This window comes from Emydura macquarii, unplaced genomic scaffold (assembly GCF_026122565.2).
Source record: "Emydura macquarii macquarii isolate MOO-44397 ecotype Brisbane River unplaced genomic scaffold, CSIRO-AGI_Emac_v2 contig_306, whole genome shotgun sequence".
Taxonomy (NCBI): domain Eukaryota; kingdom Metazoa; phylum Chordata; order Testudines; family Chelidae; genus Emydura; species Emydura macquarii.
Window position 1 is genome coordinate 4,051,882 of NW_027130443.1, and position 27,565 is coordinate 4,079,446.

The window sequence follows — 27,565 nt, forward strand, 5'->3', positions numbered from 1 at the left end:
GGGCAAGGCCGAGACAGGGCCCGTCAGGGGCAAAGTGGCAGGGACGAGGGGGCGTGTGGGAGCAATCGCCCAGCACACAGGGAGATGGAGGAGAGACGGGTCGGCCACGTTTGTGCCCAGGGGCTCCAAACCCCTTACAAACTCTGTGCGTAGGACTCATGTCACACCCTGACAGCGGCTTCCTCTAGGGAGGAACATGGCAGCTAATTTAACAGCATATAACAGAGGGCGTGGGGAGATTTCTCAAGAAGGGCATTTTCCGGTGAGGGCCCCACATGCACTGTAGGGCCAGGGGCCAGAGGTCGTGAATGTCCCCCCACGTGGTCCCACTTGCAGGGCAGAGTCCCTAAGGGACCCACGTGAGATGCTGCTGTTAGGAAGGCAGTGCAGAGGGAGGGGTTCAGGCACGTCCCAGAGGAGACCTCACGGCTCCTCAGGCACAGCTGTGTACGTATTGGGGCCATCCCGGGTCCGAAGGGCTCCAGAGGCAATAATGCACCTCCAGTTCAGACTGGCTTCCAGAGACCGGACGTCAAGGCCACCGGCCCCCGGCAGGCTGCATGGAGAGGTCCCTCCAAGATGCTTATGGTGGCAGCAGAGAAACAGGGTCCGTCCCCCTAGAGATGACGCAAGTCCCCTAGCGTGGCTCCCGAGAGGCAGGAGCTGTCAGCCCCACAACCCAGCAGGAAGGAAGAGGAACCCCTGGGAATGGGAGCTCAGCATCCCGGGAGATGGGCCAGCCCAGAGCAGTGGGCGGGATGGACGCCCCCCACCAGGAATGAATGTTGGGGGGCAGGAGCTTGCAGAATGGCAACCCTACCACAGGTCACGTGGGAGGCAAAAGCAACTGGCTGGAGGATGCAGGAGGCAACTCTGGCTGGAAACTGGGCCCTGAAAACATACAGGCCAAGCGGGGGAGCAGGACCCCTTGGAGAGATCTGGCACCAACAGCCCAGCGTATAACCCTTGCCTCGATTCAACCCGAGACAACAGTGATTTCCCAGAGGGACGTGGTGGCTTCTGAGCACGGGCTTTCTTTGGGTCTCTGACGTGCACTAGGGGAGCGACACCAGCCCTGCCCTGGGTTTCGATGGGCTGTACTGGGGGAGGGCTGGGGTAACTCCCCCGCACACCTGGCGTCAGTCCAACAGGAGACGCGCCTGCGCCCTTCCAGCACAGGCTCCGTCTGCAGCCGGGATCCTGGGCACCGTGGGAGCCAGAGTCCTGGGAAATCCCGGGCTGGTCTCGTCTTTTGCCCGACTGCCCAGGGAAAAGAGGAGGAGACGCACATGGAGAGAACACGGGTTCCCATGGGACAGACAGGAGTCACCTCCAAGGCTCTGCAGCTCAGCCCCACGCCAGGAGTGTAACACACAAGCCCCTGCGGACTCTGCAGCCGCACGCCGGAGGCCCGTCGATCACTTACTGTCCTGCTTGCCCTGGGTCAGCAGAACGACCTCCTCGCCCGGCGGCAGGGACAGCAGGTACTGCACGGCCTCCTCTCGGGTCAGGTTCTGGAAGCTGGCTTCGTTCACCTGCCAGAGAGGAGCGGGGCTTAGCGCCGGCCTCCTCCAACACTCCTGGGCCAGGAGCAGCACGCGCCAAGGGGAAGGTCCCACACAGGGAGGGCAGACGAGGCCGTGGTGACGGCAGGAACAGTCTGTACACGCCAGGCTAGTGCAGGGCTGGTGGCTGGAGCCAGGGCCCCTGGGTGCTATTCCCAGCTCTGAGACCTTGGCCAAGATCTCGGTGCTTATGTTGCCCCATCGGTCACACTAACCGCACTAGGCGGTCCAGAGGCCTAATGAGGGACGGGCCTCGAGATCCCCACGTGGAAGGTGCCAGAGAGAGATGGTGGAGCCCATGCAGTCTGCGTCTATTGCCTACGAGTGACTGTTCTGGGTCCCCCTCCAGGCCGACCCACAGAGGAGGAGCCGTTACCCAGCCCCAGGGCCAAGGCTCCAGCACTCAAGCTGTAGCAGCCAGCGCTTGTGGCTCTGGGAGCTCCCCGGTTCAATCCCCGGGCTGCCAGCTGAGATGGCGGCCGTCGCACATTAACATGGGGACACCTCCAGGAGGGCCCGGAGGCCTCGGAGAAGAGCACCGATGTGCTCAAGGTATTTTAGACGTGCAGCAGGCAGCACGTTCGCAATACAGGACCGCCAGAGGGTGCCAGAGCTCCTGGCAGAGCCCCCGGAGGTGCCCACAGCCAGGATAAATACGCTCCCGGCTGGGGCAGGGCACAGCCCTGCTGGCTGGACTAGAGGTTGGGAGATCTCCCAGGATTAGTTCCCAGCAGAGGTGAGCAGGAGAGGGGAGCTCTGCAAGCTCGCTCCTGGCGCACCCTTGAAGGGGGACTTGCCACATAGGACGAGGCCCCTTAGCAGGGCTGCTGGGGGAGTGCGGGGGCTTGCGGGACCAGAGCCCCTCACTTCCTAGAACAAAGCCAGAGCTCGAGACGTCCCAGCCCAAAGGGAGCTGAGCCAGGAACAACCCTGGGATTTTGGGCTCTCCTGGGCTCTGGTACTTCCACTGAAGCCAAGAGGGGGAGTGGGGTCCCCCCCCACCAATAACATTCAGAGCCCCCCTGGACACGGACCCCCCTTTGCACAGGGAGGGTCGGTGACTCGTTTGTGCAGGTACCTGCAGAATCTGGTCTCCCTCTTTGATCCCCTGGCTGTCCGCAGGGCTCCCCTCTTGCACGCCTGCCACGAAGATGCCCACGTCATTGCCGCCAGCCAGCCGCAGCCCAATGCTCTTGGCCTTCACAAAGCTCACGATCTTGGCATCGGGGCTGTACCTGCCACCGGGGAGAGTCGCAGGGTCAGTCCTGGGGAAGCGGCGTGAGCTTGGAGCAGCAGGGGTGGGATCAAGGGCAGGCACTTCACCACCACGCCTGCCAGACTCACCCTCAGCTCCTCCCACCCACCCCGCTCTGCTGCTGGCTCCGTTCTCTCGCTGCCCCATGGGCTCACCCCTTGCTAAGCGCCCTCCCTTTTGGCTTCAGAGCTTGTAGCTCAGCTATTTCATGTGGCCGTGGCCAGTAACCCATCACCATCGCCCCCTCCTCCTGCCAGCCCCCCAGGCCAGGACTGCTCCTGCACTGCATCTGGGCAGGGACCCGTTCTGTCCACACAGCACCGTGCACCTCAGCCCTAGCCGCGCCTAGCTACTGCTCCCCTCCCCAGTGAGGGAGGAGAGTGAAGGAGGGGCCGCAGGCGTGTTACCAGCGCATGGCAGCAGCTTACCCATCCTCACTGGCTCTGGCTACGGGGTGGCCAGAGGAGACACTGTAGCCGCTCTCCTCTGCGGGCTCCTGGAGATCTGAAACGGGAGAGGGCAGGGTAAGGTGGGGCCGCAGCCGGTCGGCTTCGCACACCCTGGACATGCAAGCTGCTTTGGCGACCACAGGGGCATTGCTGGGGAAGGAGGGTTGGAAATGGGGAGATTTAGGGGCTTCTCAAGACAAAGAGCCCATTTACTGCCCGGGTGTGGCGGGTGGCAGTGTCCCAGAGAGGTTAACGCTCCAGATGGCTTCTGGAGATGGGGACGTCCATGCTGCAGGCAGCACCCAGCAGAGAGCAGCACGGGAGCCAAGGACACTGCACGGGGGGACGAACACACAAGGCTGCTGCCCATAACAGCACCTTGCACAGCTCAGCCGGGAGCTCGGCTGACGGCGGCTGCTCAGAGCCGGGATCGGCAGCCTGGCCTCACACACGGGAAGGCGACTGGGCCGTACCGACAGCCTTGGAGGTGGATGGCCTCGGCTTAGCCACACAGCGGCCGGGAAGGCTCCCCTGCCACTCCAGCTGCCAATGGATCTCCAGAGGGCTGCAAACCCCGGCAGGCTGGGCTCAGCCTTGAGGCTCCCTACCTCGCTGGGAGGAGACCCAGGGGCTGGGACTCACCTGGAACTGGAGCATCAGTCTCCTGTGCCACGGCCGCCGGCTCCCCACTGAGCCGTCCGCCCTCCCTAGAGCAGAAGAGAGGGTGGGAATTAAGCAGGCTGTGGCTGCTCCTCTGCTCGCGGGAGGACCAAGGGGGCACTGGTCCCGTGCAGAGAACCCTGGCCAGCAGCTCCAAAAGCAGCAGCCCTTGCCCCTTGCACAGGAGAGGTAGGCCAGAGGCACGGGGACATCCCAGGGCTCCCGCTCATTGGGCTGGCTAGCCGGAGGTGCTGCTGCAGCCCTGCTCCTGGAGTAACCTTTGCACCACCGCAAGCACACAGAGGTGCGAGGGGCGGCAGAGCGGAGGGGACTGGAGATGCTCAGTGCCGCTCCCCTGCCTCACCCAGCCAGCAGAGCGTGCTACAATCAGGCAGGTCAGGGCCCATTGCACTAGACATCGCACACCGACCAGACTCTTCTCTGACCAGCCACAGACCAGCGGCTGGCTGGATCAGGCAGGGAGGTGCCCGTGCTGCCCCTGCCTGCTCCTTTCACGTGCCATCACCTGCCTTGCTCTGCTCCCCGAGCCCATACCAGGCTCCACATGGCAGCTGCTCCAGCCCCTCTCTTCTCCACCAAGGAGCCCTTAGCCGAGGCACCGTCCCCACGGGCTGTCTTGGCAGTGGAGGAACAGCAACTGCCAAGCCGTGTCATCATTGCTGGGACGGTAAATGTCCCCTCCACCCCCAGATGGGCCCGTGCTGCCGTTCTCTGGAGCAGTGCAGTCAGAGGGGGCTGATGGTTACACTGTAGGACCCAACTAACAGACTCCCCAGGAAATCTGCTCCGGCTGCTCCTGCGGGAGCATGAATGTTACCTAGGAAACTGGGAGCTTGTCCTTGCTGAGACGGGACGAGGTTGGGGGGTGCGGGTTGAAGACTGGGAGGACGCCTTTAAATTAAACTCGAGGCGCGACCCACAACCTCACTCTGTGGCTTGCTCTCAGGTGTCTGAAGGAAACACCACCAGCTTCTTGGGACAAGCCGTCTGCTGGGGAACATGGAGGGGCAGAAGAGGAGCGATCCCTCCACCTGGGGCAGCAGAGCAAGAGGCCGATGACTCAAAGGTGGGGGAAAGAGGAAGAGAAAAATGGCTTACGACAGCGAGCTCGTCCTGGTGGCATCTGGAGGCCGCTGGGCGCTCCATGTTGGGGGCGGGTGGGACACTTCGGAGTCGATGTCAGAGATGTCTAGAGCACAAGGGAGGGAATAAGCCAACGTAGTAGCGGCTAGCATGCAGTGCTGGGTGCTTCGAGCCAAGCACCTGAGGCAGAGGTTCAATTCCCGCCTCAGCTCCATTGTGGTGGCAGGGCCCATTGGAGACGGACTGGAGGACTCTTGCTGTCTGATGCAGTGAGACAATGATGGCTGGGAATTACTCGGAGCCCACGGCCCTGCCTTTCGCTCAAGAACGCCAGCGAGCCTGCCAGGTGCGGGCTAGCGTTCCCCTCCCCTTAGACGCCCAGCGAGAAGGCTTGGTGCACGATGCTTTGCCCTTCAGCTCGCTCAACAGAGCAGCAGCTATGCAAGGAGCGTATCCGGCACAAACACACCCTAGCCTGACTGGCCAAGGAGAAAGCCCACCGAACCTGTGTTGCTGGAGGACTCTGCCTGTATCACTGTCTTTTCGCAGAGGTTCCCAAAACAGTAATTACCCTGCAGACTCCAAGAGCCCTTGCCAACGACCTTCCCAATGGCTGAGCTCCCTGGGAATCAGGTCACCGTGACCTCTGGATTCAGAAGGCATCTCGTGTTCCCCCCAGCCCAGTACTGAGCACAGCTTCGTCAGCCCGCCCGGCCCCAGGTCAGCCATGGAATACGAATGTCCTCGCTGCCGGCGCCCAGAGGCTCCCCCAGACCCTGGTGACTCCGCTCACCGTCTAGCCGCGAGCTGCCGCTGTCGCTGTCTGTCACTTGGGGGATGCTGACCAGGAACTGCCGGCTGTCCCGGAACACGAGCAGCTTCAGCGTCCCCTCCGACCTTTCGATCAGCCTGCGGGTGTCAGCCAGAGACATGTTCTCGCTTGTGACGCCATTAATCTAGCCAGAGGGACAGAGAGGATTACAGAGGTGCCGTGAAGAGCCGAGAGCAGAGGGGGCGTGAAAACGGAGCCTATAGGCCAGATCAAGTCCAGATGTGCCACCCCCCAGCAGTTAGTCTGGAGATCCATGCTCTGAGCGCGGTGCTGAGTCAGTCCCACCCAGCCCGACACAGCACATGCCAGCTGGGTGCCTCGGATCAGAGCGCACAACAGGAGGGGTGGGACTGTTGATTTAACAGGGCAGGGCCAAGGCCAGCTCTGGTCCCCATGGCTACCCTGTTGGAGTCAGGGAAGGAAATTCCTCGCAGACAATGCAGGCAGGTATGAAGCCCAGCAAATCCACCTGGGTATCGGCCCAACAAGTTTAATCATGCTGTGTAAACACGCACGCACAACAGTGAGGAAAAGCAGGCAGGTTAACAATAATATTCAACACTACTAGAGAGAGGGGTTTTCACCCAGCGATTTCAAAGCCCTTCACAACAGCAGTGGGAAATAACATTAGCTTTTCGATGGATGGGAGGCTGAGCCAGAAGCAGTGTGTGTTGTTGGAGTGTAGGGCACGAAAAGTGCGTGCGCACACATGCTCAGTCTCCCTCAGTCCCCAAACCACCAACTGATGGGTTGGTAGAAGATCTGGTGGAAGGATCTCTCACCAAAGAAAGACCTCTGACTACGGAACAGGAGTGAGAACAGAAAACTAGCCCCATGTTTGGAAAGCTCCCCAGACAAGGAGCAGCTCTTGATGTCCCAAACTGCGAAACACACCTGCAAATCAAATTTGATTAGAATTGTCTGTTCTGACCTTCCTCGGGTCAGGGCCTCTTGAACCAATCTGCTTCTGCATCTGTATTTTTATGCATTAACAAATAAATCACACCCCACACAAAGAGGTAGAAATCAGGTTATGTCCAAGACCGACTGGGAAGTAGCAGGGACCATTAAATAAACTGGTTAGCATAATGTTGACTTTGACTAGCTATTTGGAGATTAAAAAAAACCTGACTCTGCCTTTTCTCGATTGGGCTAACTAGATAAGAAACGCCATGATAAACATACACACCTTTTTTGGCAGTGACGACAATGCCAGAGTAATTTCCGTTTCAGTTTATGTGCAGACAAAGCCAGAGGTTTGCGGTGGCCAGGAGAAAGGACCGTAGATTGGGTTCTGCGTGTGCACATTTACTGTAACAAGTGGCCCTCCCCTCTCTCAGGTTTTCAGGGGCCACATTCCACCCTGGTGCAGGCAGATAATCCTGCCAGAACCACGAGTTACCCCTATTTGCGTGAGGGCTCAATTCACCCCAGCACAATGCAGGTGCTGAGAGCAGCTCTGTGGCTAACGTTGCTGCAGGTCTTTCCTTTTAACTAGCTGCTGCTTCTGATCGCTGTCCAGTACATCTTTGCATGAAGTATTTGAAATGATCAAATTTGGCAGGTTTCGAATTTTCTAGGGTAATTTTGGGTTTAAATTAGGTCATTGCTAAATGACAGTTTTTCAGGCTGGTTCACGACCATGTCCACCCACCATGTTAGAATCATAGAATCAGAGTTGGAAGGGACCTCAGGAGGTCATCTAGTCCAACCCCCTGCTCAAAGCAGGACTAACCTCAGCTAAATAATCCCAGTGAGGGTTTTGTCAAGCCACAGCTTAAAAACCTCTAAGGATGGAGATTCCACCACCTCCCTAGGTAACCCATTCCAGTGCTTCACCATCCTCCTAGGGAAAAACTTTTTCCTAATGTCCAACCTAGATCTCCCCCACTGCAATTTGAAACCGTTGCTCCTTGTTCTGTCATCTGCCACCACTGAGAACAGCCTAGCTCCATCCTCCCTGGAACCCCCTTTAAGGTAGTTAAAGGCTGCTATCAAATCTCCCCTCATTCTTCTCTTTTGCAGGCTAAACAAGCCTAGTTCCCTCAGCCTCTCCTCATAAGTCCTGTGCTCCAGCCCCCTAATCATTTTTGTTGCCCTCCGCTGGACACTCTCCAACTTGTCCACATCCTTTTTGTAGTGGGGGGCCCAAAACTGGACACAATACTCCAAATGCGGCCCCACCAATGCCGAATAGAGGAGAATAATCACTTCCCACAATCTGCTGGCAATGCTCCTACTAATGCAGCCCAATATGCTATTAGCCTTCTCGGCAACCAGGGCACACTGCTGCCTCATATCCAGCTTCTTATCCACTGTAAACCCCAGGTCCTTTTCTGCAGAACTGCTGCCTAGCTCATCGGTCCCCAGTCTGTAGCTGTGTATGGGATTCTTCCATCCTAAGTGCAGGACTCTGCACTTGTCCTTGTTGAACCTCATTAGATTTCTTTTGGTCCAATCCTGCAGTTTGTTTAGGTCCTTCTGTATCCTATCCCTACCTTCCAGGGTATCTACCACTCCCCCTAGCTTAGTGTCATCTGCAAACTTGCTGAGGGTGCAATCTACCCCATCCTCCAGATCATTAATGAAGATGTTGAACAAAACCGCCCCCAGCACCAACCCCTGGGGCGCTCCGCTTGTGACTGGCTGCCAGCTAAACATGGAGCCATTGATCACTACTCGTTGAGCCCTATGCTCTAGCCAGTTTTCTATCCATTTTATAGTCCATTCATCCAACCCATACTTCTTTAACTTGCTGATAAGAATACTGTGAGAAACCGTATCAAAAGCTTTGCTAAAGTCAAGGTATATCATGTCCACCGCTTTCCCCACATCCACAGAGCCAGTCACCTCTTCATGGAAAGCAATCAGGTTGGTCAGGCATGACTTTCCCTTGGTGAATCCATGTTGACTGTTCCTGATCACCTTCCTCTCTTCCAAGTGCCTTAAGATGGATTCCTTGAGGACCTGCTCCATGATTTTTCCAGGGATTGAGGTGAGGCTGACCGGTCTGTAGTTCCCTGGATCCTCTTTCGTCTCTTTCTTGAAGATGGGCACTATATTTGCTTTTTTCCAGTCATCAGGAGCCACGAGCTTTCAAAGATAATAGCCAATGGCTCTGAAATCACCTCAGCCAACTCCCTCAGCACTCTTGGGTACCACTTAAGTACCACTGAAGTCAAGTGATTTAGGAACCGATGTACCAGCATACCTGTCTAACCCCCTAGTGCAGGGGCAGTTCTCCCGGCATTGACGTGCAGACGGCAATAAGCTAGACTGGCATAAGGCACTTTTACAGCACTACAGTTGCATAAGGCACTTTTACAGCACACGGCCTAGTCCACGAAACAAAGAAACCCTCCTCCAAAAAAAGCCACCACCACCGCCCTGTCTCCTGTTGTTCAAACAGGGGAGGTCTCTTTTTTGGAGCCCTTGGGGTTCAAAGCCGTGGCACACAGACTCCGCAGAATGCGTGACACAGCAAGGAATTCACACCATGTAGCACATTAGGCCGTCACCACCGACACGGACGTCTGACTCATAGAAATGCAGCAGTGGAAGGGACTTCCAGAGGCCACCTAGTCCAGTGCCCTGCACGGAGGCAGGGCCAAGTAGTATCCGTTAGGAACCTAACAGTCTAACCTCAATCTCCCTTACTGCAATTTAAGCCCATTGCTTCTTGTCCTGTCCTCCGTGGGCGAGAACAATTTTTCATCCTCCTCTTCGTAACAACCTTTTACGTACTTGAAGACGACGTCCCTCCTCAGTCTTCTCTTCTCCAGACTACACAAACCCAGTTTGTTCAATCTTCCATCATCGGCAGTGTTTTCTAGACCTTGCATCATTTTTGAGGCTCTCCTCTGGACTCTCTCCAATGTGTCCACATCTTTCCTACTGGGCGGTGCCCGGAGCTGGACGCCGTCCCTCAGCTGAAGGTCTTAGATGAAAAAAACATCTCAGCAGTGAGCAAAATCCAGGCTGCCCAGAGCACAGGGGTGAAAACAACAGGGGTTTCCAAGCAGAGCAATTACCATGACAATGAGTTCTGAGCACAGTATTAGAACAGGTGGTTTTGAGCATGAAAGCGCTCACGAGAGCGAGTGTCGGGCACAACAAAGGATGGACAGAAGGTTTATGAGGCTCCTCTTTGGAGATCTGACAACACAGAGACTTTGTCTGGGCTAAGATCGATCACGTTAGCTAGCCTGGTCTAATGAACATGATCGAATAACCCCTGCTTTACGTCCCAGTCTAGACAAAGCCATAACAGCCAAACAAGCAACCAGAGAGGTGACAAAAATCACTGCCCTTGCAGAGGCAAAGGCTTGGGAGAGAAAGATTAGGAGAATGAAAGGGCAGGCTCCCCCGCTGGCTCCAACAGGCAGGTTCTATCCCCGTGCCCCAGAACGGCATGGCCGATCCCACGGCCGAACGGTTCCCAGCACCGGGGCAGAGCCGAGAGTTTAGCCGCCTATGGGCGGCATCTGAACTGGGATAGAAACCTCCTACTTCTGTTCCGGTGGGAGCGTTTTGGGGAGAATCTCAGAAATGAGGCAACACCTCTGAGCAGGTAGGAATTGCTGACAGTCCTTTCGAGTGCTGGGACCACCCGGGGAGGTTTTGCCCCATCTCTGTGCCAGGGCTAGCAAGGAAGAAGTTAGAGTAGCCCAAGCACAGCCCAATTTGTGCCCCCTCCCCACCTGCCACAACCTCCCAGACCTGAAGAAGAGCTCTGTTTAAGCTCAACAGCTTGTCTCTTCCACCCACAGAAGTTGGCCCAATAAAAGATGTTCCCTCACCCGCCTTGTCTAGCTAATGGCCTCCAAGGGCATCCCAGCAGCAGAAACTCGCTGGGGATAGGGGCCCCCTAGTAATAGCTTCTGCTTCCTCTCCCCCACCCCCATTGAATGCCCCCTGTGCCAACACAAGTCAGGGGGGAAGGGAGGCAGAGCTGCAGGAGCTGGATGGGGGAGGTGAACTGGATAATTGTACAGAACAAATTACTTAGAAACTTTCAGACCGAGAAGATACAGGGAGCAATCACTGTAATTTAAACATTAAAACAATAGAAACTCAAACATCAAAAATCCCAACCACCTCTTGCCTTGTGCAATGTTACCTGGTTTCACACAAAACCACACAATCAGGAAATTCAGTGTGAAGCCATTTATCAGCACCCCTTTCCACGCCCACAGCTACTCACAAACCCACATTGTCCACTCCTCTACAAATCACCCCTACACCACCCACCTCCACGGTCACACCCAGGCAGCCTGAGTTCTGTCCTTCGCAAAGTGCCATGGGGGCAGGAAATACACACATCTCCTGGAGAGGAAAGAGCACAGCATAATCTACAGGCCAGGGAGCCACACCCCCACGCAGCTATGTCACGTGACCAACAGGACCGTCTACCAGCCAAACAAATGTAGGTAACCATTGGAATTGACGAGCAAGCCATCGATTATCTATTAATGTCCACAAATAGAAAGGCACAGCACACGTGGAATATTTGCATGGAAACACTTACTGGAAGTGCAGACCTCAGCCATAAAGAGTCAAAAATTAAGATCTCGTCACATAACATTCTACAAAATCAAAACAACTCATCAGCTCACAAATACAGGTCAATATCCCTAGCTCAACGCTTTAATGTAAGTGAAATCCTCACATATCTACACATTCAGCTCCTCTTAGTGTACACTGATTGCTCACCTTCAGCTCTCACAGAACACACAAACCACACACTTCCAAAAATCTACTCTATGGGCCATATACTGGCAGAAATAAATACCAGTAACTTGACTCAGATTATCAGCTCTTTGGGGTGGGGACCGTGTCTTTGTTCTGTGTTTGTCCAGCACCTAGCACCAGGGGGTCCTGGCCCATGACTAGGCTGTCAGTACATCTCCTAAGCAATAATGTTTTAACTAAAGATAGATTCCAACCTGCAAATGGTGGGAAATAGAAATTAATCCCACGTGACAGTGTTATCAAAGAGAGGGCGATTTTCAGGCTGTCCAAGTGGAGCTTGGCTGCCTGTGGCCAAATAGAATTGATTTGCTAGGGGAATACAATCCTTCTTGATCGAATCATAGGGCTGGAAGGGACCTGGAGAGGCCATCAAGTCCAGCGCCCAGCACTGAGACAGGACCAAGTAAACCTAGACCATCTTGCATAGGTGTTTGTCCGGCCTCTTCCTTCAATCCTCCAGTGATGGGAATCCCACAACCTCCCTGGGAAGCCTGTTCTAGAGCTTCACCCCGCCCCCCGAGAGTGACAGTTTTTCCTAATATTTACCATAAATCTCCTTTCCTGCAGATTAAGCCCATTACTTCTTGTCCTACCGTCACTGGACACAGAGAACAAATGGATCACCGTCCTCTCTCTAGCAGCCCTTAGTATCTCTCCAGACTGTTATCAGATCCCCCATCACTCTTCTTTTCTCTAGCTGTGGGTGTGTCTGTACGTGGTTCACACAGTATTTCCTAAGGCTGGGGGGGGGCACTATTCGCTTGGACTGGCTTCTTCCACTTTGTTTTTTAATATTGGTCCATTGAACCACGTGGTGGCAATGCCCAATTCCCACCCAGATTGGAGAGGCGTTTCTGCTGTGCCTCCCGTCAGCTGTACGGTCACGTCGGCACCAGGCAAGACAGGTTCCTTTGGTGAGTGACAAAACAGCCCTTTTCCAGTGACGTTGAAGAGAGTCTCCCTGTCTGCACCAGCAGGGCGGATGTTTCAAAGCCATTCCGGGGACAGCAGAAATAGTTTGACACCTGTTATCGAAACAGCCTCATCTTCCTAGTGCAGACAGCTCCCGAGAGTCCCTCGACCGCGTGGCCCACAGACAGCATCATGTCCTGCACTGAAAACTAGCATCAGGCACAAGCTGATCAATGTACCGATCCTTCCAGACCTCTGCATACCTTTAAAATGAGGTCCCCCTCCTGCAGCAAGCTGTCCTTGGCAGCCAAGCCTGTCTCCGTTATGTGTTTGATAAAGATCTGGCTTCCCAGCTTCAAGCCGTATTCTGCGCTCCAGGAGAGAGAGGAGAGGCAAGTGAGGATCAGGGAGTGGAACCAGAGAAATACCAGATCTGGTTTCAGGAAGCCAGGTCCTCGCCATGAGCCCACAGCGCCCAGTGAGAACCCTTGCCCTCCCCTCATGGCTCCAGCTGTAGCGTTAGCCAGGTCAGAAACGCCAGTCGCCCAGGCCTGGTGCGCGTACCGAAACTGCACCCATTTAACTGGATCGGTTTCTAAACTGATTTTGTTAACTCAGCGCAATGTGGCCACAGACCCAGGGCGAGGAGAAGTGAAGCTATTCCCTCCTAATCCACCTCCCCGGGCATCCCCTCTGGGGTAAAGCAGTGATGGCAACAACCCATAGGACATATGCACCAGGGCTCAGCCTCGCGGCTGGTAAAGGCCCTTCATTCCTGAGCCCTCAAGCTCATCCTGTTCTGGGCCCCCGACAGGTCTGGCAGCCCCCCCCCGACTATGCAATGAGGAACCGCTGGTTATGGGGAGAGGCTGGTTCAGTCACACTGGGGGGTGGGTGGGGAGAGAAGGGAGAAGCTGCCTCTTACCTTCGCCCTCCTTCCGCTTCACCAGAACCGCCCGGATGGGTTTCATTGGTACCTCCTGGGGCGGCAGCCTCTTGAACCCGGACACGAGAGCAAGCCCATTGGTGTCCTCTTGGTGGCCGTAGCCATTGGTGGAGCGTTGTCTATGGTCACTCCGACCTTCAGAGCCACTGTCTTGGCTCCGCCTCCTGTAGCTGCCATCTTGACTCCGCCTCCTGCCTCGAGAGGTCGGCCTTCGACGATCGCCGTTGTCCCGATAGCGACCGGAACTCCTCTCGCTGGAGGAATCTCCATCGTAGCCTCTGCTGTGATCCACGTCATCCTGCGGCTGTCTCCTGCTGTGACCGTCGTACCCGTGCCCTTTCCCTACGCTCCGCGGCGGCGACTCGTCTCCCTGGTACCCATACTCATCCGAATCGTATCGGCCGGCGTGGGGAGAGTGCAAAGAGTTGCTGGCCAGTGGCTGGCTGGTTGGCTGGCTGGTTGTGGTTACAGGAAGCTGAATTTTCCTGGGTCTCTTCACTGTCTGCAGGTGGGAAGGAAGAAGAATTGGCTGGCAAAGAGCACGTACTCGGCTGGACACAAACAGCCCTTCCCAAATTGCTTCCCAGAGGGAGGAGTGTGTCAATATCCCCATTTACAGCTGGGGAAAGCACGGCAGAGAGACAGGAGGTTGTTTGCCCAAGGCCCCATTTGTTCTTGGAAGAACAAGCAGCCAGAGCAACGTGTGTCCAGTCCCATCAGTGCAACGATTTATTGCAGGCCTCCTGACACAGCTCCACCCTCCCCTCACCCCTTCCCTCCTCTGCTCTTTGACCAATCATGTCCTTAGTCTCCTTCACCCCCTCCTGACTTTGTGCCTTGCTCCCTGCCAACTCATGCCTTTGGAGCAGCCTCTCGAGTCAGGTTGGTCTAGAGTCATCCTTAAAAACTACCCAGGGGCCCACCTGTGCTGTGAAGTGCTCCGGGCACAGTGACTGCACACCACACGGTTTGTTCTATGCCGGGCTGCCCCGGACAAGAAGGGCCTTTAGCTTAAGAGCTCTTTGAGGCAGAGTCTCATCCATTCAGAGCAGTGCAGCTTCTGACCTTAGAGTCTATGAGCTCCAGGATAGCAACAACACAGCTCCCAGATCCACTTTGCCCAGTAGGGCCCATTCAGTAGGGCATGATATAGGAGGGCGATCAACCTTATAGAGGCCCCCCGCTCTGCCAACACAGAAACAAGCACAGGACTTGGAGCCAGGAACTCCTGGTTAGAAGCTAAAATTTTAACTGGTCATTTTTGGGGGCAGTCTATATTTTGGGGTAATTTGGTCCAGGGTTCCCAGTTTCATATTACAAATTCTGGGCCAGGCCCTGGACTGATGTACCTATTTTCAGATCGAATTACATACATAGATTTTTAGAGAGGTTTGAAAATCCAGCTTTAATCAAAAATACTGCTGCAATTTTACCTATGCTTGGGAGAAGGGGGACCCAAATTCAGCCTTGACGTAAGTGGATGGGACCCCGCTTATTTAGGGCACACCTGCACCACGGAGTTAACTTGAGTTGTTCCTCGCGTGTGTGAGATGGCCACACAGTAAAGTTGCACTCCAGCTGCTGTGTCCACACTAAGACTTCTGGGGGCATCTCCCATAGTTCTTTGCACTTCAGTAACTGCTTCACCGACCAGCTCTATGAATCTTCTCTCACTGACTTGTTGGAGAACTTGTTTGTTTTCCCAAGCACATGGGGGGAATTGTGGGAAGGCACTGGAGGACTGGCAACTCTGGAGCCTGCGTCCACACTGCAGAGCTGACAAGATGTGCTCACTGCAGCATTAGCCTGTGCTGTTTCAAGCTTTAGCTTACACCCGCTGCCAGGCTGGACAGCTGGAGTTAGTAGCACATCACACTCCAGTTAAGGGTTGCGTGTGGGGACGGGGCCACACACCTGTTATCACTGGCATTAACTCTGCAAGGCAGTTGAAGCCAGTCCCATGGGAGCTGCGTTTAGCTTAAGGACAAACACGTGGAACACCCGGGTGAGAAAATCTGCCCCACATCAAGGCTTTATGCTGGACCCCCCGTTGCCTCTTCTCCCACCTAAGCCAAGTCAGCCCCTCCCAGGCAGGACGCTTACGATGTTGGCTAACTTGCCACAGGTTTTGAGCGTCTGGATGGCGAAGGAAGAGGACACGTTCTCCAGGGAAAGGCCATTCACCATCACAATGTGATCTCTCATCCTGGAAAGGAAAGACTCGGGTGAGGCAGATCCTTTGCCAATGCTCAGCTCGGCAGGGCACAGGGCCACAGAGAGCTGAGATTGGGGAGAGCGCGATAAGGCTCCAGAGTGGCTAGGAGCAGCCTCTCAGCCTGTCGAGACTGTCTAACCCAGACGTCACCCCGGGAAATTCTACTGAGGCGGGCACGTTCATCTGCATCTCCCCAAAGCCAGGTCCCACCCCAGAGAGGGCAGGAATCCCTCCCAGCTCCTCAGCCCCCATCCTCCAATCTGCACCCTCCCACCCCATCCTGTTCCTTCCCCAATTCCACCACCCAATCTGCCTCCACCAGGTCAGGAGCCAGCAGCTGGGAAGGCAGAGCCCCTCAGGGAGTTACTGCAGCATGGACCGCTAACTCCCCTTCCTCCCACACTAGTGACCCCAGCAGACCTGCCTCCCAGCCCCCACCAGGCATGTTCTGAGTATATGACTGGGAGCCAGGAGCTGCCAGGTTCTAACTGACTCCCTCTGTGACCGTCAGCCAATCACGCCCCTTCTCCGTGCCTCAGTTTCCCCATCTGTAAAACAGAGACGACAACAGCAACTCCTAGCTGCAGATTAGCAAGCGATTGAAGTGTTGCTTCCTCTCCTGGGGAGACGGGGACCCGGATCCAGGACACCCCAGGCCTTGGGGAAGTTGGGATCCTATCTCTGCTCACATGGTTTTTCCTCAGTGAATCCTCCAAGCCCCATTTGCCACTCACTGGAGCCTGCCGTCTGCTGGTCCCCCAGGCACCACATCTGAGACGATGATAGAGGGGTCTCCAGCCACGCCACTGGGACGGTCCCTGCCTCCTGAGATGGCGAGGCCAAAGCCCCTTCGAGGGTCCTAGTGCGACAGACACACACACACACACAAGATTAGGCTCTGCACAGACAGTGCCGGCTGCAGATGGAAGGGGGCGGGCAGGCAGGACTTAGTGGCGGCTAAGCAGCACTCAAGGCACTGCTATGAAGCAGCTCCCCCGGCAGAGCAGTCGCAGCTGCGTCGCCGCCATGAAGGGGCTCACACGGCGGGATCCAGCTGGCACTGCACCGCAAGGAAGCTCATGTTGCTGGGAGATGTCTTGGTACCAGCCATACGCTTCTAGGGTCCCCTGACAGCTGGCACTGAAACAACCCAGCGAACACCGGAACCACCAGCTGGCCTTCAGGGGGGCGTCCTCCGCGGCTGGGAGCCCAGTCATGCCAGAAGGGAGGAGGCCCCATTCCGGAGGCCTGGACTGAATTGCAGGCACCCACAATTAAAGCCCAGACGCCCACCCTCCCGGACGGAGCCAGCGCAGCGACCGAGCGAAGGAATGGGGACAGCTCACCTTGCTCAGTGTCACCGTGTGCTGCTCCCAGATGACCATCTCCTCCATGTCTGTAACCTGGGAGCCCCGGCGGGGGATAAGGAGGGGGAAGAGAAAAAGGACGGTCAATTAACAAAATCAGATCGTTGCCCCTGTCTCCAGAGAAGGGGGAGGCATGGCCAATTCGCTCCCGTCACTTCTCCAGACCCCCAGATCTGCGCATACTAAAAATCACTTGTAGCTGCAAAGAAACAAGCTGATGCTTTTTTCCCCAAAGAGGTAATTGGCCATGGCGAGGGCAGGCTCCCATTTCTTCCTCCCCCCCAAACCCAGCCTTTAAATAATGGACTTTCCTCTGCAGATGCAGAGGGAGCATCTCCCATTCAGGGCGTGTTCAGGTCACTGGGGCTAAGTGCTCTACAGACAGACAGCCAACTCTCAGCAGACAGAGGTGGGAGAACGAACAAGCAAGTCAACAGCAGGGTCATCTGAATGCAATGAGATCAGATGAAGCCAGAGGGGCAGTGTGTGTAATGTTACAGCCAGAGCCTCAGGGTTAGTGGACTGTGGCACCATAAAAATCACTTCATTCACCTGTGCCTCAGTTTCCCCAACTATAAAAACAGGGATTATACCCATCTACATCAACAGGGTATTAGGAAGGTTTATTCATTTTTCAAGCGGTTAGGGAGAAAGGCTCTTTATTAATCTCTGGAACCCACTATCACAACGCGTCTGTTCGAAAGGGCCTACTTTAGTCTGCATTGTGGATGACACGTGCTGAGAAAGTCTCAGGATATGAGCCCTGCAAATTTGGATTCTCCATCAGAGGGGAGCAGCAGGAGTGGGGAAAGAAGCTGAAGGAGAAGGAGGGAAAAGACCAGCAAATTCCACCAGGGCCACATCCCCTTATTGCGAAACAAGCAACATTGCCTCCCCAAAGCCAGCAGCTGCACCAGATACAGTCAGCGAGGTTACACACGGGCCCATGATTTCAACGTATCTATTTAAACCAGGGAGTGGGATCAAATCTACAAATCCGCCAACATGCCAGGCCATCTGACAGTTCCTGCTGGATATCTGCCTGTCAAAAGACACCAGACAGTGAGCATTATCTCCGCTTTGTCCACGCAGAGAGTTCAATACTAATGTGAACATCCCCAGTTCCCGGGTGAGGAGGCTGAGGTGCAGAGCAGAGATGTGACTAATCCCAGAGCTCATGGAGCGACAGAGCCAGGCCCAGTGATCCCAGAACAGGCAGAAGCAGAAGCCTGCGTGGTTCATAGCGCCAAACAATTCACGTGGGTGCTTGAGAATTAAGCTGTGCCACTGCCAAGGAAGCAATGCCAGCGACTGGAGCTCGCTGAGGACACAGCGGGTGCCCCTCCCTGCTATCCCCCCTCACTCCTCCTCTTCGGGTTCCTACCAAATCCCTTAAACACTCCAACCCAGCGAGCTGAGCTCCTGGAGGAGGCAGGTGAGGCTGGCGGGGCGAGAAAGCAGTGCACACAACCTGCAGCCCCCTGGGGCACTCAGCCCTTGGCCAGGCCAGAGGCAAGAGCTTGTCTTGTGTCAATCGGCTGCCAGATGCCCGAGAAGAGGCAGCCGCACCCCACAACTGAGCCCAGCTCAAGTGGAAGCAGCAGCGTCGGAGCCTGAAGTGGGTCAGGCAGTGACAGGTGAGTCACCGCACTAGCCTTTCAGCTCCGGGGGTTCACACGCAATCATCTACAACACACATCCTATTGGCAGCACAGGGGTTTGCAACCAAAATTCAACACCTGCCTTCCAGGGAGAGAGACAGATTGGGAGTCAAAGACAGAAAAGACCCATAAATGCTGCGCTTGCAGTTCTTCTAACAACCAGAGTTTAGAAACTCTGCCTGCTATGAACCTCACCGTTCAGGTTCCCAAGACCTCCTCCTTGGCCTGCTGGGGTCAGACTGCACCAGACAGAGTCAGTGAGGTTACACACGGGTCCAGGATTTTAACGTATCTATTCAAATTAGGGGAGAGAATCATGTTTATCTACAGGTCTGCCAATATGCAAGAACAGCTGACAGCTCCTACTGGGATGTTTCTCTATCAAAGGACACTGCCACATAATAAGCACTTGCATAGCATTTAACAACCTACAGTTTAACATCTAACAACATCTAATAAGTGTTTATACAGCAGTTTCCCAGCAGAGTTCAGCAATAATAATACTAATATCACCAGCTTACAGCTGGGAAAACTAAGGTACAGAGCACATGGCATGACAGAGCCAAGAACAGAACTTGGGTCCCAGATCCTAGGCCCTGCTCCCCCGCGCTCTCATGTGCAATTAAGCACCATGCAGTCTGTGATCCAAGAAAGGTCAAAGTAGATGCCTGCGTGGTCTCCATGCTGGATCCTGAAAGAGCAGGTCCCTACTCCACGGTCGTTATTAGACACCTGCTGTCTCAAAACTATAGTACCCAGGACCAACTAAAATACTCTGCAGTTCAGATCTTGATGGACAGCCTGGTTTAGGAGAGGTAGAAAAGGATCAGAGATGACTCCAATAACCCAGACCATACCCCTGTAAGGGTAGGACTGGCAGGAGGCTAGAGACCAGAAGAGCAGGGGGCAGGGCAGGACTGAGAGGGGTTACGGTGGCAGAGCTATGTGGGAAATGGTCTCATGTTGTGCTAAGGCTCCAGCTGCCACCGGCCCCACAACCCTGAGCATTTACAGTCGCCTCTGGAGAGGTGGAAAGTCTACAGACCTTCCCGCCTACTCCTCCTTAGCCGCAGGCTTTGAACAGCAGGCACCAGCCTCACTCCACCATCGCCCCTTCCCCAGCACTGCCATGAAAGAAACAACAGCCGGCTTCCAGAAGAATCAACCCCGAGCACCAACATCACCACCTTGGGCTGCTCAGGTCACACGGCAGTTTTCACCGGCTCCCACAGAAACACCCAGGCCCTGATGCTGCTCCAGCACCGAGTCGGTGGAATTACACCCACACACCAGCAGAATAAGAGTGGAGCCTCAGGCCCGAAAGCCCTTATCAGTGTTGAGAAAAACACCCATAAACAACCCTCCAAGCCAAGCAGATCAGCTGGTCTGACCCGCCCTCAGCTGAAAGTGTCCTGCCAAGAGATACCAGAGGAGGAATCCTGAGCAGGAAAGACATCCAGATGTCTAAAGAAGGGAACAGCCAAAAAGACAGTCAGACAAAAAGACTCTAGTAGCTAGAGGGAGGGTTTGAAATCCACAAGCTGCAGAGACTGATCAAACCAGTGACTCCCAGGCCTGGATCATCTTGCTTCCCTCTCCAGAGTTAGAATGGTTAATAGAGAAACAGACAAGGCCCAGCAGTTGCTGCATTGCAGGGTACAATTAGAGAAGGGAGTAAGCCACAGATTTCAGATCCGTATTTAAAATACTCCCAAAGTTTGAGGGCATTCTAATTCACGCCCATCGCTAGCCTAGTCTTCCATCTGCAGCTGCAGGGGAAATTAGGCACCAGCTGGACTCCTTAAGTTCACCAGAAAAAAACATCCCACCCGGCACAGAATTTCAAACAGCTGGAGCATCAAAGCCGTTAACACGATGCGACAAGAAAGCAAAATCCACCACCCAAGGACTCCGGTTATGACTGAAAATCAACATTTGCAGGTTACAGTGCGCAGAGCGATGGGACAGTGCGTACCAGTGCAGAGCATATCTGCCAAGAGAGCAGCTCCAGGCCGCCCAGGCACAAAGGCAGTCCTGTGCTAGCGAGGTCAAAGGGGGCTTTGCCACGGACTTTAATGGGCGCAGGGTGGGCTGTCAGCAAACTCTCCACGGAATCATCGGGGTATTGGCAACCCCTTCCCTCTTGAAATTTGTTGCTGGTTCAGATCTCAGCCAGGCGGGTAGGGCACAAACACTGCTGCCATGGGCTGTGAGGCCCTACATGAAATGAGTTTGGCAGGTCTCAATCCCGTTCCTCAAGGAAGAATAAGCACAGCACAAACCCCTCCCAACCGATGCCTGGTGGTCAGGCTTGGCCCGGGCGCTCAGAACGGAATGGGCCATGGAGGCTGAACTCCCCTGCTAGGTCAGGGCTGAGACCCAGGGCTGGGGCAGTGCGTAAAGGGACACTTGTCCTACTGCTGGGTCATACCCGTTCTGTGCGCCGCGTTCTCCAGGGCCGTCAGCCTGGGTCCTTTCACCCACATGACAGTCGCATGCAGTCAGAGCGAGTGACAGCGCTGAGCACGGCGAAGATCTGAGAGCAAAGAACCAAATCCTTCTGTTCGGGAGAGTTCCCGAGGCTCTGCCTCCCCCTCCCCTTGGAGGAGGTTGTTTTCTTAGCCTGGAGTTACGGTCGTTTGAACAGGGTGTTGGGGAACTGGAGCAAGATAAACGCCTTTTCTCCCTTCAGCTCGTTTCCCTGCCTCCCTTCCCCCCACAGCACATGCAAAACTACTTTCGCCAAACGCACACGGCACCTGCTGGGGAAAGAGACTTGCCTGAAATCTTACAGCCATGTTCCACCAAGCCCCAGGCTGCCCGCTGCTCCCATGGGCAGGGCTGGCCCTAGCTCACATTAATCTGGGGAGCAAGAGAGACGATCTACGCGGAGCAGGTGCACAGAGGCCGAGAGATTCTGTGGTCGGCTACAAAGTTCAGGCCCTTTACGATCAGCTCTTCCTTCTCCCAGCGCGACGCCTCCTCCCCTGTTCTCAGCCCCACCTCTTGCTGACACAGCCAGGTGTGGGACACACCTATTGCAAGAGACCAGGCTGACTTGCGCTCAGGTGCTCTGCAGGTAGCCAGCTGACCTGCGTCCCAGCCAGGCTCCTGCCGCACTTCATTCTCATTTGGCACAAGAATCCAGGCCGGAGTTTATAGGCAGCTGGCCCAGGGACACAGGGCTGTCTAGAGAGATCTGCAGGAGGTTAGGTTCAGGCAGGGAACAACAGGTAAGAGCTTCTGAAACAGATTCCAGCTAGAGCCCAAGGGGAACGCCAGGCAAAGAATGCTTTTGCCACCACGCTATCAAATTAATGACGGATCTACTAGAGAGTGGTTCAGTCACTGTAAAATATATTTGCACTAGATGAGATCAAAGCTGAGAACAAGGTGCTAGGACTCCAGGGTTCTGAGAGGGAACAGGTGCTTGTGGTAAAACAAGGTGACGGAGGGTTCGTCCGCACAGCAAAAGCTGGGCCCTGCTTTGCCTACCCAAGCTGGCTTGAATCCAGCTAGTGAAGCCAGCGCAGCCCGGGCTCCGGAGTGGGCAGAACAAGCCCAGCCCGGAGCCTTCCTACCATTGTTCTTGGTGCTAACTGGATTCGGGATCACTCGGGCCAGTGAACCCATGCCCAGGACTACTGGGTTCCTTCTTCAGGCACTGACTCTGCACTGCTTTGGGCAAGTCATCGCAGCCTCTGTGCCTCAGTTTCCCCATTTGTATAAGGGGAACTTAATCCTTCTGCTATACCCCCCCCCGAGGCATGGCCAGGATTAAATTCATGCTCGTTAACTCGTAACTGTGACGTCCCAGCTGAAGGGAGATTTACAAGCACAAAGCCTCAGTATCCTTCTGGTGAGGCGGGCTGTGTGGATGCGCACGTTGCATCTTCACACATTTCACAGCAGAGACCACATCCTGAGAGACTGGCTGGTGGACACCGCCCCTCCTAATGAATAGCCATCTGTCTCGCCAGTCATGAGCATGCGGTCATTCCACATGCGTTCCCTTCACATCCCTGTGGCAAATGACAGCAACCTGGAAAGTATCCCAGATATTTAGGGTTTGTTGATGCATTTTAGCAGCTGGAAACATGGAGAAGCCAGTTCCGTGGGACCTCTCCACAGACTGCAGTTTGGGAGCCTCCAGATTAGCTCTCACCTCTCCTGTAGTCTCCTGCGGTGTTCCTTTATCTCACTCTTTAGCAGATCAAAAGAGTGCAGGATGCAGAAGGAACAGAGCTGGTTGTGATTTTCCGGGGCAGGCTGAGGGCTGCAGGGCCCTTGCACGATTCCTCTGTCTACTGTGCAGCATCGCTGGACAGCCTACGTTCAGCGACACATGCCCAACGCCTTGTTCACCGCATGCTGAGAGCAGGGCAGGGATTTGGGCTTTTGCCTCTGTTAGCAGTAAGCTGCTCTTTGCTTTGCATGGTGTTGAAACTTTGCAACAAAATATTTACCTTTGGAAAAGGCAATAGGAGAATCCTAGCATTGAGCACAGGATTGCAAACAACCCCAAGGCCAGCACAGAGTGAAAAGGGAACCAGCCTAACACATTCTGTGCTCTGTAGGTTCTTATGCCGCCACGCTCATCACCACAAGCAATGTGACTAACATCTGTCATGTGTTTGTTCTCGCCCACACACACACACACACACACACACACACACACACGTTGTTTTAGATTCTCTCTCTCAGAGCTCACACTCACACACACAGGGCTGGGAGTGCAGTGTGTTCCAGCACCCCCCAGGATCGCTTATCCCTGCCCTGCCACACTCCAGGAGGCAGGGATAAGGGAACCCTGGGAGGCTGCGGGGAAGTTTTGGGGCTGGCTCCCACTTGGCACCCTGACAGCGCACATAGCCCGGGCACCCCTGCACTGGCAGCCCCAGGGACGGCGGGGGTGGGACAGGAGCAAGGGCCAGAGAGGTGACCAAGTGCTGCCCTGCAGGGAGCGGGATGGCTCCTGGCTCAGCACAGCACAGCCAGGGGAGGTATGACCCCCAAAATCCCAGGGTTCAGGAGCCGTCTCCCACCTGTCAGCCTTGCTCTGTGCAGCAGTGAGGAGGAGCTGGATCAGGAGCCACCACTGCCGCAAGAGGAGCAGGAGCAGGCAGCGCGCTCGGCCAGCTGGTAATGGCGCTGCTGGCTGCCCGCAGCGCTGCTCCTCTGGGATCCATCTGGAGGACTTCCGGGACCTGAGTCAAGCCAGGACCACGTGCACACACGAAAGCAATAGGACTCAGACGGACTCTAGATTCCAGCTTGAAACAGGCTTGGGCCCTCCAGCCCTGCAGGGTCTTGGGAGCCTAGCACCGAGCCCTAGGTCAGCACATCTGCAGCGTGGACGCAAGGTTGGTTTGGCTGGATCCCAGGCTCACATTGCTACGCAGACATTCCCTAAGAAAGCTCCAGCTCCTAGACATGACCCACTCCCCTGCTTATCCAGCGGCCTCTCTCTGAAAAGGGTCAGAGCTGGATGCTTCAGAGGAAGGTGCAAGAAACCCCTAACCCTAGGGGATGTTCATCCCTAAACCCCTGTGAGGGGATCACGGGCCTTGAATCCGTGCCCACGGCTCCCCAGGCGGTACTTGGGCCATGAGCACCGCCCACCAGCTCACATGTGCATAACCAGAGAAAGGAACCAGGGAAGTACCAGCTCACAGAGGGTAAAGAGCTAAAGAGGGTTGGGGCCGCAAGTTAAGAAACTGCTCCTTTTTGCCTTTGGTTCCTCCCGCATTTGGAGAAGCAGGACTCAGTACATTGCTTGTAAACAAACCAGATTGCATTAAAGAAGATACCAGGCAATCAGCGGTGTCCTAGATTTCAAGGGCAGCAGTGACCACTGTGATCATGTAGACTGACCTCCTGTATAACACAGACCAGAGAACTGCCCCAAGAGAATTCCCAGAACAGGTATTTGAGAAAAAATATCTAATCTTGACTTAAAAATTGTCAGTGCTGGACAATCCATCCCAACCCTTGGTAAATTCTTCCAGGGATTAATTATCCTCACTGTTAAATTTCTGTTCCCAACTGGAACATCCCAAGGGCCCCAAACTTGGACCAGCCACTCAGGTCAAAAAGGGATAACAGTATTTAAGGAGCTTTGGAAACTTGAGGGAAGATTTCCCCCTCAGCTAGATCCACAAATACAGCCATTTTAAGGCTTTTCTTGGTACCTAGAGGTTTCCAATAAAAGATTGATATTACAAAACAACAACAATAGCAGTAATACTTGACATTTAGATAGTGTCCTTCATAAACTACACATGTGCAGGAAATGGACACACACAAACAAATGGCTTAGATACCCAGGTGATAGGTGCCATTGGCATAACTAAAATGCAACCAGTTCTTGGGTGGAACGTGGCAGCTGGTTTACATCAAAAAAGAATATTACAAAGCAAGAAGTGAAGTAGTATGCTGTGCCACATCCGAACAGCTACAGTAAGAGAACATTAAAGCTGCGAAGTCAAGCACTCAGACGTTCAGAAGTGCCAGAGCACAGGTTACCCATTCCACCTTAAATTGCCACCAGTGTCTGTGTACAGTGTGGTAGGCTTGCCCTGCATCACACAGTCACAGAAATGTCGGGCTGAAAGGGACCTGGAGATGCCATCAAGTCCAGCCTCCTTCTCTGACTATCCCTGACCAGGGTTTGTTCAATCTTTTCTTGCACCCGCCAGTGATGGGGATTCCACAACCTCCCTTGGACGCTTATTTCAATACTTAACGGTCCTTACAGTTAGAAAGTTCTTAATATCAAACCTAGATCTCCCCTGTTGCAGATTAAGCCCAGTACTTCTTGTCCTAACTTCAGTGGACATGGAGAACTAACATTAATTTGAACACTTATCATCTAAACATACTCAGTTTTTTAATCTTTCTTCATCTTTCTAACTTTTAGCCTGGACTTCTATTTGTCCAATCTTTTGAACACTTATCAGCTGACACCTTGCCAATGCCCAGTAGGGTGAGACAATTACCTCCCAGGTCTTACCTACGACACTCCTGTTAATACACCCCAAAATTATATAAAACGATCACTAACCTTCTGTAACTTGATCTTCAGGATGTGTTGCATGTGTCTGTTCCACTCTTGGGTGTGCACAGAACCTCTTGCACAGTCACTGGGAAATGTATTCCTCAGTGGCACCCTCCGGGGTGGCTCAAGCACCCTGTCATCGCATACCACTGTGCACGAGTGGAAAGGGTCCAGCTGACCCAGAGCCTCCTCAGTTCCTTCTTTCTGGGCAACTCTGATGCAGAGTACTGGGGTGGGGAGGTCGTGGAATGGACGTGTGCAGCATATCTCCAAGAACAGCTACAGGAGGTTAGCAATCGGTTTGTCTTTGACTGATTGCACATGTGCATTCCAAGCTTGGTGACTCAGGAGTCAGGGGGAGGAGGGATGGAGTTTGTGTACACAGACTGGTGTACAACTCGCCCAAATTTACCATGGTCTCTAGCGTGCTGAGTGATGGCAAAATGGGATGCGAAGGTGTGGACTGAAGACCAGGTTGCTGCTCTACAAATATCCTGGTTAGGGCTTTGCACAAGAAATGCTGCTGAGGCCGCTTGCGATCCTGTCGAATGTGCAACTTCTTTGCTCAGCCGGGAAACGCTAGCCAGGTCATAACATAGATGATTACAGGAGGCTCTCTGTTGTCAGTTGTTACTGTTGGTCAGTGTAGGCTGCGTGCGTCTGTCCCCGTGTAGGTGCTGTCTTAGCTCTGCAGATAGCCAAGACAGTGCTCACGGTCGAATGAATCGACACGACCACGGATTAGCTGAGCAATGAAGGCACCCGGGCCAGATTTTATTGCACTTGAGGCACAATGAGAAGTGACCTACAGAGTATCTACGGGTCTGCTTCACATATGAATGCAGCATTGCAATGGACGCGGCCCAACGGCAGGACTTTCCGTTATCCCCTAGGCCGGACAGTCGTTCCCTCTGACACCCTTTTTTATACATGGTTACAGACAATTTCATTCTGCCCCCTTAGACGTAGCTAGTTGCCACTCTCTTGACGTATTCCAATACCACTCTTTACTGTAAATTGGACGATTTGGGCAAAACAACTCCATTTCTCACCCTATCAGACATTTCTATCCATCCAAGTGTCATTTAAGGGAGTCAGGTTGCCCTTGTTATCTCTTTGGTGTTAGGATGTCTTGGTATCTTCTGCATTTACTATTTAATTTCTAATAATATTTTGACATTAGTAATATTTTGTAAATATATGTGGTTGCAGTATCAGCATTTTCTCCGTGCCAATTTCAGTCAGGTCGTAAGTTCACAGCCTGATTTCTGTTAACTTGGCTTTTCCCACTTAGGCCTTATGCCTTAGCCAGTTCTGCTAGGTTGCAGGCCGTAAACTCTCACTTCTTACTACACTATCCACGATGCAATTCTCTGCGAAGAGACTGGGAGAACCTTCATCCTGTTGGCGATGGGCACAAGTGGTTGGACTGACAAGCAGTCCTGTCTACATGGAACATCAAAGCCCTTCTAAATATCTAGTACAGGCGTTGCTCCTCTCTATTGGCGTGTGGTTTGGGGTAAAACATAGAGAAGTAAATCGACTGGTTAATACAAAAGGTACATACCACTTTCCAGAGAAATCTTGATTGTTCCAGAACTCGCACAATAACATTTGTGGGGCCAGCATGGTCAAACTTGGCTAAAAAGTGCTGCTTCCACCCATTTTTCCATGTCCAGCTGGTCCAAATGGAGCACTCTTATCCTTAAAATCGGTGGCAAAACTTTGATGTGCAGGGATTGGATGGACACAGGAATGCTGACTGCGGTCACAGCTAATTGACAATGATAA

The 27,565-nt window shown here is 54.1% G+C and overlaps 1 protein-coding gene across 3 annotated transcripts in view; it reads right to left on the reverse strand.

Annotated features, from left to right (window-relative positions):
* TJP3 (tight junction protein 3) overlaps positions 1-27,565 on the reverse strand; it is a 40,007-nt gene that overhangs the window by 6,464 nt on the left and 5,978 nt on the right. The window contains exons 1-12 of one of the 3 annotated variants that reach the window (XM_067557248.1): positions 21,498-21,705; positions 17,036-17,092; positions 16,424-16,548; positions 15,578-15,680; positions 13,454-13,976; positions 12,792-12,895; positions 5,827-5,989; positions 5,049-5,139; positions 3,912-3,976; positions 3,249-3,324; positions 2,644-2,800; positions 1,427-1,535 (exon numbers count right to left, since the gene is read on the reverse strand). In XM_067557248.1, coding sequence (XP_067413349.1) covers positions 1,427-1,535; positions 2,644-2,800; positions 3,249-3,324; positions 3,912-3,976; positions 5,049-5,139; positions 5,827-5,989; positions 12,792-12,895; positions 13,454-13,976; positions 15,578-15,680; positions 16,424-16,548; positions 17,036-17,092; positions 21,498-21,515 — 1,591 coding nt within the window. In that variant the 5' untranslated portion in view covers positions 21,516-21,705. Of the gene's footprint in view, positions 1-1,426; positions 1,536-2,643; positions 2,801-3,248; positions 3,325-3,911; positions 3,977-5,048; positions 5,140-5,826; positions 5,990-12,791; positions 12,896-13,453; positions 13,977-15,577; positions 15,681-16,423; positions 16,549-17,035; positions 17,093-18,912; positions 19,081-21,497; positions 21,706-27,565 lie in introns of those variants that run through there. The other 2 variants (XM_067557260.1, XM_067557256.1) reach the window with 2 other exon arrangements.